The sequence below is a fragment of the Malaclemys terrapin genome, chromosome 7 (assembly GCF_027887155.1).
Source record: "Malaclemys terrapin pileata isolate rMalTer1 chromosome 7, rMalTer1.hap1, whole genome shotgun sequence".
In the NCBI taxonomy this organism is placed as follows: Eukaryota; Metazoa; Chordata; order Testudines; family Emydidae; genus Malaclemys; species Malaclemys terrapin.
Genome location: NC_071511.1, coordinates 8670031 through 8688730, shown reverse-complemented (window position 1 = coordinate 8688730; position 18700 = coordinate 8670031). Strand labels below are relative to the sequence as shown.

General features: G+C 40.7%; 1 protein-coding gene across 8 annotated transcripts in view; it reads left to right on the top strand.

Moving 5' to 3' along the window:
- Positions 1-14591, top strand: part of EOGT (EGF domain specific O-linked N-acetylglucosamine transferase) — a 32943-nt gene extending 18352 nt beyond the window's left edge. For 5 of the 8 annotated variants that reach the window (XM_054035284.1, XM_054035283.1, XM_054035287.1 and 2 more), the window contains exons 9-16: positions 400-492; positions 1739-1810; positions 1987-2073; positions 3535-3603; positions 6853-6914; positions 8071-8190; positions 9047-9149; positions 9524-14591. In XM_054035284.1, the coding sequence (XP_053891259.1) occupies positions 400-492; positions 1739-1810; positions 1987-2073; positions 3535-3603; positions 6853-6914; positions 8071-8190; positions 9047-9149; positions 9524-9670 (753 nt within the window). In that variant the 3' untranslated portion in view covers positions 9671-14591. The other 3 variants (XR_008445716.1, XR_008445717.1, XM_054035289.1) reach the window with 3 other exon arrangements.
- Positions 14592-18700: the final 4109 nt, after the last annotated feature.

The window sequence follows — 18700 nt, the reverse complement described above, 5'->3', positions numbered from 1 at the left end:
CTCTGCACATACATTGACAAATGGGTTTGTTAATCTCAGCAGCCCCACTTTACGTACCCATCCTCCCCTCTGCTCTGCCACCTCACACCCACTATTAGTTCTTTTGTCTTTGGGGAGAAGAGGGAGTGCTGGACACCTCCCCTGGCTGGCTGGTCTCTCCACCTCTTCAGGTTTGTCTAGCCTAGAATGTATGCCTGTTTTAACATGAGTTGATTCATTGCCAGTTAATCTGAGTTAGCGAACACAGACATTGCAAACTTCTGTGGTTTACTCCAGGCTGTCCTGGTTACTATGGTGATGGGGCCAATATAAGAACCTGAACTAATATATAGAATCCAGATTGTTACATGAGAGCTTTTATTCACTGTGTGTGTATGTGTGTTTTCTCTTTTCTCCTAGAGCTCGTATGGCTATGGTGATTTGTTCAGTGAGACCTGGAAGGCATTTACTGACTATCACATAATACACTTGAAAACATATGACTCTAAAAGGGTATGGAATTGTATATTAAGCTATAGTGCCATGATGAAGTTTCCCAGCCAAACCAGAAGCCAGTATTTCAGAAGAAGGCCTTACCCTGGTTACAAAGCATAGCTAGACTCAAGGTTACCCTACAAATTAAGACCAAGGTTGTAACCCACTTCCCTGAAGTGGTGGCAGCTGTTGTGTAGACAGGGCCATACTTCCGTGGTTCTGTGAGAGGAGATATTTAAAGATTGGGTTTTTTGCTTCAGCAGCACATGTATGCCTGTTTCAAACATTGGAGCACATTATGGAGCTGTGAGCATGTCGTAGCAGGGTTCACACAGTGAGATACTGTGTGGCAAGCTATTGTGCTGTAGATTCACACCCTGGCTTGCCACGCACTAACTTGCCATATAGACAAGCCCTAAGGGTTTTCTTGTCTGAATTCGTTCTGAATCTTGTAGTTTTCATTGGGTTATGTCTCTCATCTGTGTCTTAATATAGCTTTTATGTTTGATATTCATGACCTATTATGATATTCCTTCCCTGCCCCCTTCAACCCCGCCTGCAAGATATGAAGACTGTGGGATATAGTCTACCCTTGATTTTTGTTCTCAAAAATCTAGCTGCCTTCAGTGGGAGTTCATCTTATCCTCTCTTAAATCCCTCCTTTGAAACCTGCCTCTTCCACAATGCCTCTAGATTGCTGCCATCTGCACAGGTAGATGGACACCTGTGATTACTGATCCATGAAACTGCAAATATTCCCTTGTCCACCATCCTACCCTACTCCTTTTTTGTCTTTTTTCACCTGTTGACTCTTGTCAAAACCCCAGATTGAGTTCTCTGGAACAGCAACTGTCTCTGGGGATGTCTAGATTGCAGTCACAAGGTGTGACTGCAGCTCGAGTAGACACACCTGAGCTAGTTTTAATCTAGTTTGCTTAGGTCCCGGAGTAGTGAAACTGCAGCAGCATGCGCTTCCTCCCGGGCTAGCCCGGGGTTCCAGGTTGCTCCAGGTCCGGAGCTATTTAGATTACAGCTAGCTCAGTTATGTCTACTCAAGCTGCAGTCCCACCGTGTGATTGCATTATAGACATACCCTTTGTTCTGTTAGTTTGCAAAGTGCCTAATATAATGATGCTACAATCCTTGATTGGTGCATTTAGTTGCTGCCCCAATAGAAACAATATCTGCAGTGAGCAAGCTTGAAATGTGCCCCTTTAACTGTGTATTCGAGTACAACCATAACTTTAATGATCTTCCCTTACAGGTATGCTTTAAAGAAGCAGTGTTTTCATTATTGCCTCGAATGCGATATGGCTTATTTTACAATACACCACTGGTGAGTCCTTTTTATCCTGTCAATGTGAAAACTAGACATCTATGTTCGGATCAGCATTGAACTTTCTGCAAACAAATGCTGGAAAAACCTAGCTGAGTTATCACAAGTATATAAATTATAATATAAACTGTAAGTGAAGCATCGGATTATAATATAAATTGCCTCTCTGATTTCAGATCTCTGGCTGTCATGGTACAGGATTATTTAGAGCATTTTCCCAGCATGTGTTACACAGATTAAATATCACACAAGAAGGACCCAAGGTATGACTGATACAATCGTGGTATGAAGCTTGCATTTCTTTTCTTTAAGCAATCATAGTTCTTACCCCAGTAAGTAGAAGTAGCTGTGAATGTCTCTCAGAAAACAGTGGCAAATATTACTATTTTTTTTTGGTCCCTCGCACTGATGTTTTGGGTCCACCTTTTGTTTGCCAATCTGTTTCATATAGTTCTTTTAGCAAATATCTGCACGTATTTGTAAACGGCTGCTCCAGAGTCCTGTTCCCACTGGAGAACACCTTAGCACACCTCTTCCCCATTTCAGCCCGTCTGTCCCCAAGGACCTGCATTATGACAAATGTTCTTCCAGGCCAGGAGAGCTGGATGTGGCGCTCCTTCTGGAGTGGCTATCAAGTGCTGTCCTTGAACACCACAAAGCCATGCATGGTGCACTCCCTCTGCAGAGCCACACAGTCCCTGCTGACCTGGGAGCAGAGAAAGGAGCAATCAAATCTGACTTTCTGATCCCTGCATGGTACCATCAGGCTGGCCCTAGGCTTATCAGTTTTAAAACACTTGTTATTTTTTCAGACCATTACAGTGGCTGCATTGATGGATACAGCAGCTTTTGATTTTCTGAAGTATTTGCCGGAGAGTAGCCTGCATGTGATCACTAAGGGATACACTTTCAAAGCACAAGCATTTAGCTGTGCGTCTCCCACTGACATTAATGGAACTCATGCCGCTAAATCTCTGGGCTCCACTTGGAAAATTTACCCCTAAGGGTTCAACTGATTTTAAAAGGTGAGGGCGGGGGAACTGCTACACAGGCAAAATAACTTTTTTCTGCAGGTCTTGTGCACAAATCATCCTCCGTTTCTTTCCTGCTTTCAGATACGCCTGTAATGGCCAGTGCAATAATTCTTTTATACTCAATAAAAGTATACAAGTTTTTAAACCATTCCATTGTTGTTAGGGTCAAGAATTTTGCAAAATACATGACATATTTATGTATTGGAAATCTCAAATTTCGCTCATTTTGGAGGGCGTTATGTTATGTATATCGGCATAACTACGCCGCTCAGGGGTGTGAAAAAATCCACAAAAGCGACGTAGTTACACCGATTTAACCCACTGTGTAGACAGTGCTATGTTGACAGGAGATCTTCTCCCATTGATAGCTACCACCTCTTGGGCATGTGGCTGAACTACGCTCTCCCATTGGTATAGAAGCTCTCCCATTGGTATAGAAGCTCTCCCATTGGTATAGGAGCATCTTCACTACAGCGGCACAGCCCTTTGTCTTTAGCCAAGTTTTCTCTCGGGTATGGAGGCTACTCCTGTATATGACACTTAATTTCTACACAGGCCCGGAGAAGATATTTAATACTCAGGTAATTGTTTCCTTTAAAAATTTCATGGCAGTTTTACTGAGTATTTTTGGTCTCTCAGGCCCTGCAGATGGGTATATAGCATTGCAGTTTCTCTCTTCTGTCTTTTTAGGATGGAAAAATTCATGTCACAATACTTGAACGCAGTACAAACTACCGGAAAATATTGAACCAGAATGAGGTTGGATTATTTTACTTTCTTTTAAAAAAAAAAAAAAAAAAAAACGTTTAATTTTTACCAATCTTGTGTATTGTGCATGATGCGTTAGGATTTTCAGATAAAACCAATATATTATCTAATGGTAAATCTTGAACAGGCTCAGTGGTAACACTACATTAATCTGACAGACATTCTAGCCCGTATCCATTTCTATATCTCTGCTGCGAGCCTTGTAGCTTTTGTGGATTTCCTTATGGAGATTAGTAGAGGACAGCAAGTAGTGCTGACAGATCAGAAGTGCCTGCTTTTTTAAAATAAAAAAAAAAATAAAAATGCTCACAATCGTAGAAAAGTAGGGCTGGAAGAGACCTTGAAACGTCATGTAGTCCAGACCCGCCCCGCACAGAGGCAGGACTAAGTAAGCCTCGATCATCCCAGACAAGTCGTTGTCCAACAGTTCTTAAATCCCTCTGGTGATGGGGATTCCACAAACTCCCTTGGAAGCCTGTTCCAGAGCTTAACTACCCTTATAGTTAGAAATGTTTTCCTAATATCTAACCTAAATCTCCCTTGGTGCAAATTAAGCCCATTATTTCTTGTCCTACCTTTAGTGGACATGGAGAACAATTGATCACAGTCATCTTTAAACAGACCTTAACCTGTTGGAAGACTGTTATCAGGTGCCTCTTCAATCTTTTTCTCAAGAAAAAACATGTCCCCCGCCCCCTTTTTTTTTAATCTTTCCTCATAGATCAGGTTTTCTAAACCTTTGATCATTTTTGTTGCTCTCCTCTGGACTCTGTCCAATTTGTCCACATCTTTCCTAAAGTGTGGTACCCAGAATTGGACACATTGCTCCAGTTGGGGCCTTGCCAGTGCCAAACAGAGTGTGACAGTTACCTCCCATGTCTTACGTACGACACCCCAGAATATTAGCCTTTTTTGCAACTGCATCACGTTGTTGACTAATTCAGTTTGTGATCTTCGATAATGACCAGATCCTTTTCAGTAGTGCTACCACCTAGCCAGTTATTCCCCATTTTGTAGTTGTGCATTTGATTTGTCCTTCCTAAGTAAAAGATTTTTTTGAATTCATCTTGTTGAATTCAGACCAATTCTCCAATTTGTCGTGGTTGTTTTGAATTCTAATCCTGTCCTCCAAAGCACTTGCGACCACTCTCATTTTGGGGTCATCTGCAAATTTTATAAGCATACTCTCCACTCCATTATCCAAGTGATTAAGAAAAATATTGAATGGTACCGGACCCAGAACTGACCCCTGTGGAACCCCACTAGATATGCTCTTCCAATTTGACAGCAAACCATTGATAAGTACTCCTTTGAAAATGGTCTTTCAAGCAGCTTTGCACCGACCTTATAGTAAATTTATCTAGACTTCATTTCCCTAGTTTATTTTGAAAATGTTATGTGGAACTGTGTCAAAGCCTGATTAAAATCAAGATATATCATGTCTAAAGCTTCCCCCTTCAGGTATACCTGTAATGTGATTGTAAAGCTAAATTCTCTTTGGCTGAATGTTATTCTTTAAATTTTCTCTGCGCACCCCACTTAGGTTTTTTTTGTTTTGTTTTTTGGGCAGACCAATGCTGAAAACCAGAAGACTAATGAAATGTTTTATTTTATATGGACAGATCAAACTGCAGGTGCTCCTATCTGAGTATATGTACTTGCACCCTGCATTGCATTTTCAAAAAACATAAGAATGTTTGCAATGACATACTCATATAATAACAATGACAACATGTAGCATTTATATAGCACTTTTTGTTCCTAGTTCTTAAAGTGCTTTATGAAGGTGGATTAAGCATTATTATCCCCATTTTACAGATGGGGAAACTGAGGCGTAGAAATGTTAAGACCACAAGCAAGTCAGTGGCAGAGCCAGGAATAGAACCCAGATCTCCAGATTCCTAGTCCTATGCCCTATCCACTGGACTACATTGTCTCCCTTGTGTTGCCCTATGCAGTGTGCTTTCTTATAATGGACACGCCCCGAGATGAGAGAGGTTAGCATCTTTTCTTGACAATACTATTATAAGGGAAAAAACACTCTTGACCCCTCTCTTTCCTCCATCATCCTGTTTTTTTCAAAAGCAGTAATAATAATGTCCATAAAAGCCCAGAATTGCACCTGTTCTAACCAATGGCAAAATATGTCTACTACATAGCTTGTAAAGCTAGCAGTGTCTTGTGTAACCCATTGACCTTACTGTTCACGTTTCCTGTAATAAGTGTGTGAGCTGTACTTGGTTATAAGTACAGAAAACCTTTGTGACTTTCTCCCGTAGAGACTGAGTAGCTACTAGGCATTGGTGGCAGATGAAGTTTAGAAGGCATCTTTGGTTTCAGGCCTTGAACTAACAAGAGCTGCTGTTACCATCTGCTGGCTGGCAGGGTAGATTTTAATTGCAGTGTGTGGCATTAGGTACCTAAAGCCCTGATTCAGCAAGGTACTAAAGCAAGTGCCTAGCTTTAAGCATGTGAGACGTCGTATTGAGTTCAGTGAGTCTTAACACCTTGCTGAATTGGGGCCTTAATCCCCTTATTGAGCACTGTGGGCCAAATTCGCATGTTAGTTCCTAGCACAAACTGGAAGTAATTATATTGGTGGTAAATAGTCACTCCAGTGTAAAACTGGATTAAGCAAAGACAAGTTGAGGCTCACTGGATTTATACTGGCATGACTGAGCCCAGAATCTGGCTCTGAGAACTAGGAGCTAGATTTTCAAAAGTACCTAAGCATGCAGAGAGGCCCTTGGTGGCGTTTTCCAAAACTCCTAATTAATTTCCCATTGCGTGATGCATCTGTCCTGCCTAGCGGCTTATGGAAATCCCAATAGGTGCCTATCTGCATCTTTTAGGTGCCTAAATCTCCTTTGAAAATCTGTCCCTAAGCGTCCAGTCCTGCCCCCATTCATGACAATGACAAAATAACCATTGGCTTCAGTGATACCGAATCAGGTCTGAAGATAATTAAATCAGATCTTCTGCAGCTTCAGAGACAATATAGTCCATTTAATCTCTCTGCAAGAAGTAAGATACCTAATTGCAGGTAGGAAGATATGAAGGAAGCTCTGTGCTGGTACCTGGGATGATGAGATTGAGGGGGAAAAAAAACTTTATACAGCAGTGGGAGTATGTGCTGTCATCTCCAATATAATTCCTTGTAGGTGTGTGGAGAAGGTAGAAGGCAGCTGGGGAAAGGAAGTAAAACAAGTACCACATTTAATTTTCCTCTTTCCTTCCTAGCTTGTGAATGCTTTGAAAACAGTATCGGCGTTTGAGGTCAAAGTAGTAGATTACAAGTACAAGTACGTATATTGGTAGAAAATCATAATAGTGTCTGGGTTATTGGCTGCACTTGATTATAATCCAGTAACAAATGGGGGAACTGCGGTCTAGCCCTCACCCGCCCACCTACCGAAAGAGTCCTACCTACGTTTAGCTGCTTTTAGAAAATGAAAGAACCATCCATATAAAGAGTAATCCTGTTACTGAGGAATTAGTGTGAACTAGTTAAACTGTCCCCACCCCCTTTCACAATGTGCGTCAAGGTTTGACAGGCCCCAGACTGAACCCACTGTTAAGAATAATAATGATTTTAGGAGATTTCAAAATTTATGTGCCCACTTCTGTGTTTGCTGATGATCACTGCTAGCTGCACATCTCAGGGGACCTGTGAGGCCTGAAGCCAAAGGTCAATTACCTCCACTCCCCTTCAATAGGTTATTTTATAACTTCCTTTATCATGTTTGTTTTTGTAATAATTAGATAGTAACCGGTGTCTGACGTGTTTGTAACGGTGCCTAGAGATTGCAGCCCCATTTGCTAGGCATTGCATAGACACATAATAAGAAACAGTCCCTGCCCCAGAGAGCTGACAGTCTAGATAGACAAAACAGACCTCAGGGGTGAAGTGAATTGCCCAAGATCACTCAGCAGGTCGGTGACCGACCCAAGAGGTGAGCCCATCTCCTGACGCCCAGTCTAATCCCCTGCATGCTAGACCTGTGAGTTGAAGCTCAATATCTGCACCCCCCAGCACGGAGTCGTGCACTTTAATAACATCCATTTTAAAATACTATTTTTTATTTGTTTGACTTGTCTCCTGTATACCTCTTGTTATAAGAAGGTCTAGCCAATAAAATAAATGTCTGAATGTAACAAATAAATGATCAAAGAATCATTATTGGAACATAATTAAGTGTCATAACCTATCTGAAAAAGCTGTAAGTCTGTAACACAGTCTTACTAGAATGAAGTTCTGAAATCTCTGATCTTTGTAATTCCATGCTGAATTAGTTCTGGGCTGAATAATTACAGTTTAGAAGATTGTTTAAAATAGATCAGTGCTTGGAGTGTTCCTTTTTTCAGAATTATCCAAGTTATTTTTGCATTATCTGATGTAGCTTATTCATGCTAAGATGGATGAGCATGCTGGAGACCCAAACATTATGTTATCTGCAGGGACCTTGAATTTTCAGAGCAATTGAAAATCACACATAACTCTGATATATTCATTGGAATGCATGGAGCTGGCCTTACCCATTTACTCTTTCTGCCAGACTGGGCTGTTGTCTTTGAACTGTAAGTCTGTTTTTTCTTTTTTAAGCCTATAACTTCAAATGTTCTTTATGTTCACTCCCTTGTTCATATTTTTAGCATTTATAGCAGCAGCTATAGGGCTGCCTGTGTGCTTCCATTATAAAGGCCCTACTTCAGTTGCTCATAACTTTCATTTGTTTGGGCTGAGACATTTTAGGCCTAGTCTCTTGCTAAGGGTAGTTATCTTTTTGCAGCAAGAGCAAGGTATGTATGTGTAATCTGTTATATGACAGTCTCACCACCTTAGCCTGTGACTTTAACAGAGCTCATAGCTAAGCAGGGAACAGCCTACTCAGTCATCGGATGGGAAAACTCCAAAGAAAGGAGGGATATTAGTTGAATTCTTCCCTATGAGTCAATGCGGGAGCAGTACTGTGGAGTATGTGGGGCATGGTGGTGACCAGGTGAGTCAGTTAGATGAGATGGGAAATGGAAGTCCTAACCCTTAAAGATTCATGAGTAAGGATGTTAGTGCCAGCATCCTGACTTAAATTCCAGCTCAGTTATTTGCATTCTGTCCTACCTACATTTCTCTGGTAGTTCCACTTAAATATATTTTTTGCTGCAAAGTATTGTTTTTTGACACCCTTGCTTTTCAAAACAAACGACAAACAAACTGCATTTTATTAAGAACATTTATTTCCACTGTGGGCAATCCTGTTTTAAAATCAATGGTTATAAGTCACAGTAGAATTTGGCCCATTGCCCATGGTCTTTCGGTTTTATACACTGACAACGAACGTGCACATTGTAAACTTTTTCCATCTTGATAGACTGCAGGGCAGTCGTTGTGGGTAAATATCTGCTATAAAATGACAGTGATGCTGCATGTCCCCAGATACAACTGTGAGGATGAACGCTGCTACCTAGATTTAGCAAGGCTGCGAGGCATCCGTTACATTACCTGGCAAAAAAAGAACAAAGTGTTCCCTCAAGATCAGGTAACGTTTAGTCGTGGGCGGGGGAGGACATAATTATTTCTCATTTTTAATTGTTTAAAGGTAGAATTGTTTTTACTCCTCTCGATTATTGTACATGAAATATAATTTCTGTGCTTTAGCCCAAATTAACTTCCCTACTCTGATTAAGGAGTCATTTTATATTAATAGTTGGGGGAGAAATTAAATTAATTGGCCATTAATTCAAGTTGTCAATAACACTGCTGTTACACAGTTACTTACTTGCACTGTTGTTTTAGGGGAGATCAGTGGATTTGGAGATTATAAATTAAAATGGTGATCACTCAGTTTTCTACTTGTTTTTCAAATGAAAGAAGTGCCTTATTTGCTTGCATAAACCTGTTTCATTTTTCCAGGGACACCACCCAACACTGGGAGAACATCCAAAGTTTACTAACTACTCATTTGATGTGGAAGAATTTATCAACCTTGTGCTTTTGGCTGCCGATCATGTGTCACAACATTCCAAGTGGCCGTTTAGGGTAAAACATGATGAATTCTAGGCCAAATTTCAGGTTTAAAGATGATTTTAAGCAACATTTCATTAAAATGTGTTAAAATAGATAAAAATCCATGCTGGTATAAAACTTACAAACTTCTAGAAGGAAAAAAATCCCCCTATTAAAAACACTCCCATAGCTTTTTACTGTATTTTCATATTCTCTCTTCAGTTCTAAATTTTATTCTAGGAGTCTTTTGTTGATGACTTCTATTTATCAAGATTATTTTTTGCACTAGTTGTTTGCATTGCTAATTCTCACTACTTGACTTTTTTGTATAAAGATTTGTCCATCCATTTCATGTTATATTTGTCTCATGTATGAATTGTCCTCTTGTAGCAAGCTGTGCCCAATTGGAGAGAGGAGAGGTGGGTTGTGTGGGGTGTGGAAGGATTAATACAGAACTATTTCTCAAGTTGGTCATGGTATGAATGACGTATGTATTGAAGTGTAATAAGGGAAACAGTTCTCCCGTCCTTCCTCTAGTCTTTGGTCTTGAAGCTTCTATGCTGCAGTACTGTACGTGCAAATAAAATATCTGGGTTTTTAAGATAAAAACCTAAACCTTCCAAAGTTAGCAATAGTTTGTGTTAATCCTGTGGCTCTCCCGACTCCTCCAAAAATTACAATTATAAAAAGCACCAGCTCTGACAAAGGTCCCTGTTTGGGTTAGGTCAGGTCTTATGTAAGAAATCTTTCTTAATCATATATTGAGGTAGTTCAGATAATTCCAGGTATTTCTAATTTTGTTCACAAACACATCTCTTCTGTGGCAGAAAACTTGATAGTTTAAACAGTATTATATATACTCTCTTTGAGAAGGTTTAAAGGAATTGACTGCTTTTTCTGGCAAAAATGATAGGATGATGTAGGCCTCTCCAACTAAATTGAGATATAACTAAATCATGAAAGGAATATTGTTGTTCTAGGCAATAAAAGCCTGATCCCCAGGGGGACTGACTTCAATAGGATCAGGCCCCGTGAATGGGCGTTTCAAAAGTGCTCTGTTTTGATCTAGCTCAGCTCCCATTAAAGTCAGTCGGAGATTTGCCATTGACTTCAGCGAAGGCAGAGCTAGGCCCGTGCTGAGTATGTTCGAAAATTCCACTCTAAGGGTGAAATCCTGACCCTGTTGAATTCAGAGGGAACCCTCTCATTGACTTCAGTAACGCCAGGATGATGTGTAAAAGACTCGTATAAATATCTGAAGATTGAGTTCAAGAAGACGAAGGGCAGAGTTCCATGTTATATATACTGTGGATTTTTGAGAATGAATTCCATGACATTCCTGCATTATAATGGTACAGTGTCTCAGTTGCCTGAGGCAGAAGATATATTTGTATGCAAAAGCAAGAACGTATTACGTTAAGTGTAAACACTTGAGTGGTATAATTTTAGATATTATTGACTTCCATTCTGTAACAATCATAGTCAATTTCACAGAGTGTAGGCATATTTACTGTCCTGCCTATAATGGTAAAGATAAATTACTGTAAGTATAACTTGCCTATAGATCTCTCATGACCTTAAACAGTGTATAGGAGAGCTAGAGATCTAAACCAGAATGCATTAAGATATTTGGTTCAGTTCTTCGAGCAGGATATTGGGGAACTGACAGATAAAGCTCTTTCACTTTAAAGGAACCGTATAAGCAAAATTGCACTTCTTGACATGAAAAAAATGCCTTTTAAAATACAAATATCTGAGAAAGAGTTCTTGCATTTGTGTGTGTTACCTCATTTTTTTTAAAAAAAGAAAAATGTATAAAAGAAATATAAGCTAGTAAATGTGTACTGAGAATTTAAAATATTGTAAGACTAAGAAAAACATTAACTATGAAATGTGCACAGATATATTTGATAAAGCCATAATTTTATATAAAAAGCACAATGCATTGCAAAACGGAAGAATCACTATTTTGCCTGGGCTTGAGGAGGAGGTATTTCATGTGTCTAGCTGTCTATATAGTGCCTTTTCTTATTGTGACAAAGGCCAGGTGATTTGCTGAGCTCTGCCATGATTGGCGAATTTCAATATCTGGTTGTGTCTATACCTAAGTGTTGAAGGGTTGATTGATTGTATACTAATGTGGTTCTGGGTGAATTAATAAATTGTTGGTTGTCAAGAATAAGCAAGTGTCCTGATTTGAGAAACATTGTTCAAGTTAAAATTGACCTGAAAAGAACCCAGCTTTAAAATTAGTAAGTTAATGTCCTGGACTCAATTAAAAAAAAAAAAAAAAGGGGGGGGGTAATCCTATTAGATTCCATTCTATATTGACTACAGCACTTACCCAGTTGGCAAATTCATAAAAATTGACCCCCTTTCATACTTACATAATTATGCCTAGTTTATTCCTGGATGGTGCATGTGCTTGGATTGACAGGTCCAAGGTCTGACCTTTGATGATTGTCAGAGGACATCCGGGTATACTGCATAAAGCCGTAATCCTGCAAAGGCTTAAGCATATGCTTAACTTTATGCATTTCAAGTAGTGCCTGTGATGTCAATGGGAATACTCTCAGGGTACAGCTACGCGGCAGCTGGAAAGTGTCATTCTAGCTTGGGTGACATGCACCCATTAATTCCACTCAAACAAGCACTGAAAAGACATAGCCATAAAACCCAAAGGAGGGCAAGGTCTCAAGGAGGAAGGAGCGATAAAGAGTTTGAAGGCTGTGGAAAGATCAAAGAGAATGAGAACAGTAAAGACGCCAAGCCTTAGCTAGGAAGAGAGGATGTTTGAGGCCTTGATGAGCATGTTGCTCTGTGGATCCAGGAGTGGGAGGAAAGGAGAAGATGATGCAGACATAAATTGCCCATGCAAGGCGCTATTGTGTCAAGAGTAAAAGGGTGCATGGGTGGATTTCTGAGGATAGGAGAAATTAGATAATGTTTGTGCACAGAGGAAATAGAGCCAGAAGAGAAGGACAAGGTAGGTGCAACTAGGGTGACCAGATGCTAACTGGAAAATATCGGGACCGCCACGGTGGGGGGCACCTTTTTAATTGTTACACTCACCTGTCCGGGTCTTTGGTGGCACTTCAGCGGAGGGTCCTTCAGTCGCTGACGGTCTTCGGTGGCATTTCGGCGGCGGGTAATAAACCTTGCCACCAAAGACAGAAGCACCCGCCGCCGAAGACTGTCAGCGATTGAAGGACCCTCCGCCAAATTGCCGCCAAAGACCCAGACGGGTGAGTGTAAAAGAAAACGCCCGAAACAAAATATTGGGACAAATGGCATCCTGACCGTACTTCAGTCGGGACGCGGGACAAACTCCTAAAAATCAGGACAGTCCCAATTTTATCGGGACATCTGGTCACCGTAGGTGCAACAGAGATCAATCACCAAATGGGGAATGAGGTGAAGGGACTGGAAGTGGACAGTAGGTGGCAGACTTCAAAATTGGTGGTAGAATAAAGAACAGGGGAGAGTGCCCGGACAATGGTCAGAATGGACCTTGTTGCCCTCCCTAAAAAGGTTGCCTACTGTATTTTGGTAGAATGCGTTGACATTTTTCAAATGTTTTGTAGAAAGTCTTTTTTTTTTTTTTGGTGATGAAAATATACACACCTGTTAAATTTCAATTTTCCATGTTTTTGGATTAAACAAAACAAAGTAATAGGTATTGATTTTTTCTCTTCTCCCACCCCTTCTTCCTTTTCTCCTCTTTTCAGTGGCAATCTGGGAGCAGAGTGTGAGGGTGGAGGGAGGAGAGAGGAAAGGGAGGAAGGAAGGGGAGCACAAATGAGACCCCCTCCCCACAAATGAAACTTAATTTTTTTAAAATGAAATGTTCATGAAAAAAATTAAAATACATCTTTTTTTCAAAATTTGTGGTATGAAAATTATTTTGAATTTTCTTCCCCCCAGCTCTATCTTTAGGCAGTAGAATGAATAAGAACTGTTTGAGACCAGAATATTATAGACTGGGGTGGGCAAACTTTTTGGCCTGAGGCCACATCGGCATTGCGAAACTGTATAGAGGGCCTATCCAACTCCCCTTGTCCCCTGGCTGCCCTGACCCCTATCCACACCCCCACCCCTAACTGCCCCCCGGGATCACACGCCCTATCCAACCCCCCCTGCTCCCTGTCCCCTGACCACCACCCCCAAACCTTCGCCCCATCCAACCATCCCCTGCTCCCTGTCCCATGACTGTCCCCCGGGAGCTCCTGCCCATTGTCCAGCCCGGCCCCCTTACCATGCTGCTCAGAGCAGCAGGCGCTCACAGCCCTGCCACCTGGCTGGAGCCGCCCGCGCTGCCCGGCAGGAGCGGTGGGACAGAGCGCTGGTGGCGTAGCGGGGGACAGGGGCTAGCCTCCCTGGTCGGCAGCTCAGGGGTCTGGCAGGACGGGTCCGCGGGCTGTAATTTGCTCACCTCTGTTACAGACAAATGATTTAATGAGTTATGAGGGTAGTGTGAAAAGTCACCTGTTTTTGAAGTTGATATATGTTCTGCCATCATAATATTCCATGATCTTTTGAGTTCAACCTTATATTGCTGTAGAGTGCCAGTGATCCAGTTTTAATATTCTGTGATCTAGTTTTCCATTCGTAGATTCTATTCATTTGATTATGTTGTGTTCAAACTGTTTTAATTTTTGAAACCAAGCATAACTCAAAATAATGAATGTTGTAACATTTTTGCTTTAAGCAAGTAGGTGGGTTTTTCAGAGGTCTGCAGTAATCCTGCTGACCTGCACTCATTATAAATCTATTTTACTTTTGTCCTCAAGCAGACTTTTGATTTCCATATAGTTCCAGAGGAGAGTGCTTGCTTCGGAATGCACTACAGCACTAGATGGCACTAGAACGCTTTCAAATGTCTCGTATGATTGTGGCTTTTTAAATGGAATCTCATTATAAATGCAAAGAATTGGCTCAGAGACGAATACAATAAAGCTACTCCTATAGATGATGATTTTGTTTTCCCCTCTTCTTATTTGTAGGGACAAATTGTCTGAAAAAATAATCTGGACAGTCTTCAGATTTAAGTGTGGGGTTTCTCAGATGCTGTAACATCTGAATTTTTTTCATTTCTTGATGCCTTTATGAAAAAAACTTAGCTGGCAAGTTCATTTTCAATGAACTTGCCAGCATTCCTTTATTTTCTTGTGAAAGGGCATTTCGTACTAAACCATCACTTTTTAGCACTTAACACATTTCCTGTTCGGCTTGGAGGCCTAATTTCCATTTACGCCACAGCATTACCTAGGTTGCATGATCCATTATGTATCATCAGCTACATAATTATCTCTACCACTTAGTTCGGTAGGGGTTGTGCTTGATGAATGTGCACTTGGCGTGGTTGGGTTTAGAAATGAGGGCCGACTGACACTCACAAATCAGAGTGAAAACACTGCAGGACGGAACTCTCGCCAGCGTGGTGGTTTTATTATGAGGCAGTGGTAACTGAGTGGATTCATATTTGAAGAAAGACACTTGGATGGATTTCTGCTCTTTTTCAGAGAAGCTTGGGTATAAATAACCTGCAGGAGGAAGGAAAAGAATTAAAGTAAAATTAACATATGCACCTTGACCCTTTAAGGTGCTGAATACCTCCTGAGAGGTGCGGAATGTTCACAACTCCCACTTATTGTTTATAAAAGTCATTGGAAGCTGAGATCTCTCAGCACTTGGTAAAATTACGCTCAGAACTTTCTTTAGCTGAACGAAATAAAAATAATGAAAGACAAGGGAGTAATTATTTTAATCAAAGGTAAGATGGGCCAAAACAAAAGGTAGGTGGCTTTCATAATACGGTGTAAGTATTGTTAGGAGGTAGATGTTATGGCCAAAACTTTCACAGTTAGGGTGACATCAGGCACCTGCACTGAGATTTCCAAAAACAGCCTATGGGAGTGAGGCATTCAAATCGGAATGAAATTCAAAACCTATTCCCTTGTCAGTAACACAAATGCTACACCTTAGGGATATATGCAGAAAGAATGGAGGGATCACCAATATGCAGAAAGAGCAGTCTGCACTTATAAGTAAAAGACAGGGTACAGTTTATTAAAAAAAAAAAAAAAAAAAAATCCAGCACATTTTGCATAGTATTCATGAAGAAATTTAGAATGATGAGTCAGTCGCTTTTCATCCAATGAGGACAGTAACTTTAATATTGTCCTTTCTTGGCTGCTGTAGTCCAACAGGTATTTGGATACAACACCCTGACTGGAAGGGGATTTATTGCCAGCCCTCCCACTGTCTACTTAGTAGCAACAGGAGGCAGTTCATTTGGGGAGCTACCTAGCTGGTCATTGATTTGGGTTATTTAGTTTGGATGCTGAATGCTGCGGGCCAGAGTTCTTTCCTAAGATGTGCTTGCTCCTTGATTATCATAACCTGCCCCCCAAAAGCTCAGAGCTAAGTGCATTGTTTGCTAATTTATAGGGGGCAAGGAGATCAAACATTGGCTTGTTTGCAGCAGGGAAGGTCATTTTCCCAGGGCACAGTGGCAGCGGTATATTTTTGTGTGTAGGGTACGCTCCTCAAGACACTCTGGGAGTTATTGTTTTCTCCTGGTGATTACAGGAGTTAGATCTGAAAGGGGCGGAACTTGGCATGAAACGGGGAGGCTACCTTGAGCAGATTCTCACCAGGTGTATATCATGATATTTCCACTGATATCCATGGAACTGCACCTACCTATCAAGTGAGGGACTAGCCTTGTTATTAATCCCATTTGTATTTGGGTTTGATTAACATTCATTTGCGGCTTTGCTGGAGGCCTGAGGTGGGGGGGGGTCCCTGTTTTGGGGCCTAAAGATAATTGCAGGATGGATTTAATTATCTGTAATGTTGAAACTTACTAATAAAGATGCAGCCTCCTTTTCCTGCACTGTGCTGCTGCCCACGGATTCATTTCATGGGGCTTATCCGTGAACAGAGAACTACCATCTGTTAGGTGATAAAGGAGCAAGGTGTGTGCATGACAATGATTGTCATTGGACATCATTCATTATTCCATCAAGAATGTAGCGTGTCGGTCAATGAAAAGGCATGTTTATTGAGTTGACTGCTCTGAATTTTTTTTCACCACTTACCATGCCAAAGCCCTGATAATATAATGAAATATGCCTTTTCCCTCTCATTTCATCTTTGTCAAACTGACCGTACATTCTCAGTTTGTCATAATTGAAAGAACTTGAGCAGTGTAAGAAAAATAACAAACAATTACGCCTGTGGAAGGGTCTGAGACAGAGTCAGGACAGATGTTGCTAAATGAAGGTGTCGAAGCCCAGATGAAAACGTTATGTTGAAGAACGTTGGTGAAAGGGTGAATCCCACGCTCACTCAGAGCTGGGGAAAGCGTGTAGTGATTTCACCTCCCTAGCTACCTTTACATGAAGAGTTGTATTCAGCCTCTCATCATTTATTTATCATGGTGTCAAGTTACTCTAAAGTATTCCATCTTCCCTTTCTGCCCTCCAACATATACATCCTTTGATGCATCATAATTCATTATTTAAGAAGCATGGATTCTACTTGACTTTTTAAAGCTATTTTCCCCCCGTAGCTTAATGTTGTTGTTCGATAATTTGCATAATTATGTCAAAAACATTTCAACAGGTGACAAGTGGTGATTGTTAGTAAATCCCTCTTTCTTGAATTCCTCAACCCAGTTCCCGTCCCCCCCACCCCCACATCACCTGATGGTAATGAGGTATCGGCATAGGCTTTTGAGAACTTTTTTAAAAAATGTGAAGGCAGTGGGCCTTGCATGAGGCTACCTCCGGTGCTGAAATATGGTCAGCAGAGCACCTAAATATGTGCTTAACTTTATGTAGGCGTGCAAGTGCTTTGTTGAATAGGGATTGACTTGCGCACATGCTGAATCAGAGCCCAAATGTTCCTCTACAAGAGAAAGGATGGAACGGGTTAGTGGTGAATGCACAAGAGTGGGAATCAGGAGACCTGGGTTCTATATTACTGGCTCTGTTGGAGACTTTCTTGGTCAAAATCAAACCCTGCACCTTTGGTCAAATTAAACCTTTCTGTGCCTTTGTTTCTCAATCTGTGAAATGGGGAAGACTTACCACAGCAGTGGTTTGAAGCAAAATGCATTCATGTTTGTAAAGTGCAGTGGAATCCTCTGATGGAAAGCATTGTCGGAGTACAGAGTAATCTCTGATGTTGTTAATTACTAATTTGGATAATAGCTGTCAACAGAAAAAATTGCCGCTGAAAAATGCATCAGCACATCTTGAGGACTGAGAGCAGTGCCATAATTTGAATTGTGGTGAGTAATCTGTTTGTTCGGTGGGTATAGTGCTTGAATGAATGCCAAATGCGGGCATTTGTTTTGTGTTTTTTCTTGAAGCTTTACATGAAAACTCTGTGGGACGTGTGTGTAACAGGTTATGGTATCTTCAAAGTGGATCTTAATTGTTCACCCTATGTCTTTTTTCTGACGAGAGAACTGCAGAATATTAAAGATTTCATTAAAATACTGCTAAGTAAACCAAGAGTAACACACATGCTCCAAATCTCCTTCCAATGCCCTTGGTTACAATATTGCCTTTGATGATATTCAGCATTTTTAACATTCAATCCTGTGGAAAAAAAAATTGGGAACACTAGACCTTTTAATTCGTGCTTCAAAGAAAACATTTCTGAATGTTATGTAATAAATCAGTCATTACTTACTAAGTAACCTTAATGCTTTCTTTTTGAAATCAAGAATCCAGGAGAGAAATAGGGATTTTAAAACATTGACAGCTTTTTGGGCATTTGATGTAAAGCGTGTTTTATTGATCAGATTTCAAACAGTATTTGATATTAGTGCCATGCAATGACATCAAATCAGAATGTTGTTCTCTCCTTAGAAACAACAGTAGAAAATACAAAATCCCCGTATGTCCCAGAAGCTTGATCTTTCTACAGAAGAGACTTATGGTAGTATTTGAGCATTTCTCGAATTCCACTGACTCAGCTGCCCACCAGACAACATCTTTTCCTTAGTTTTTTTCTGTAATGCAAACATTAGATAATGATTTTCTTTTTTTAGGGCTTTTGTGGATAGCC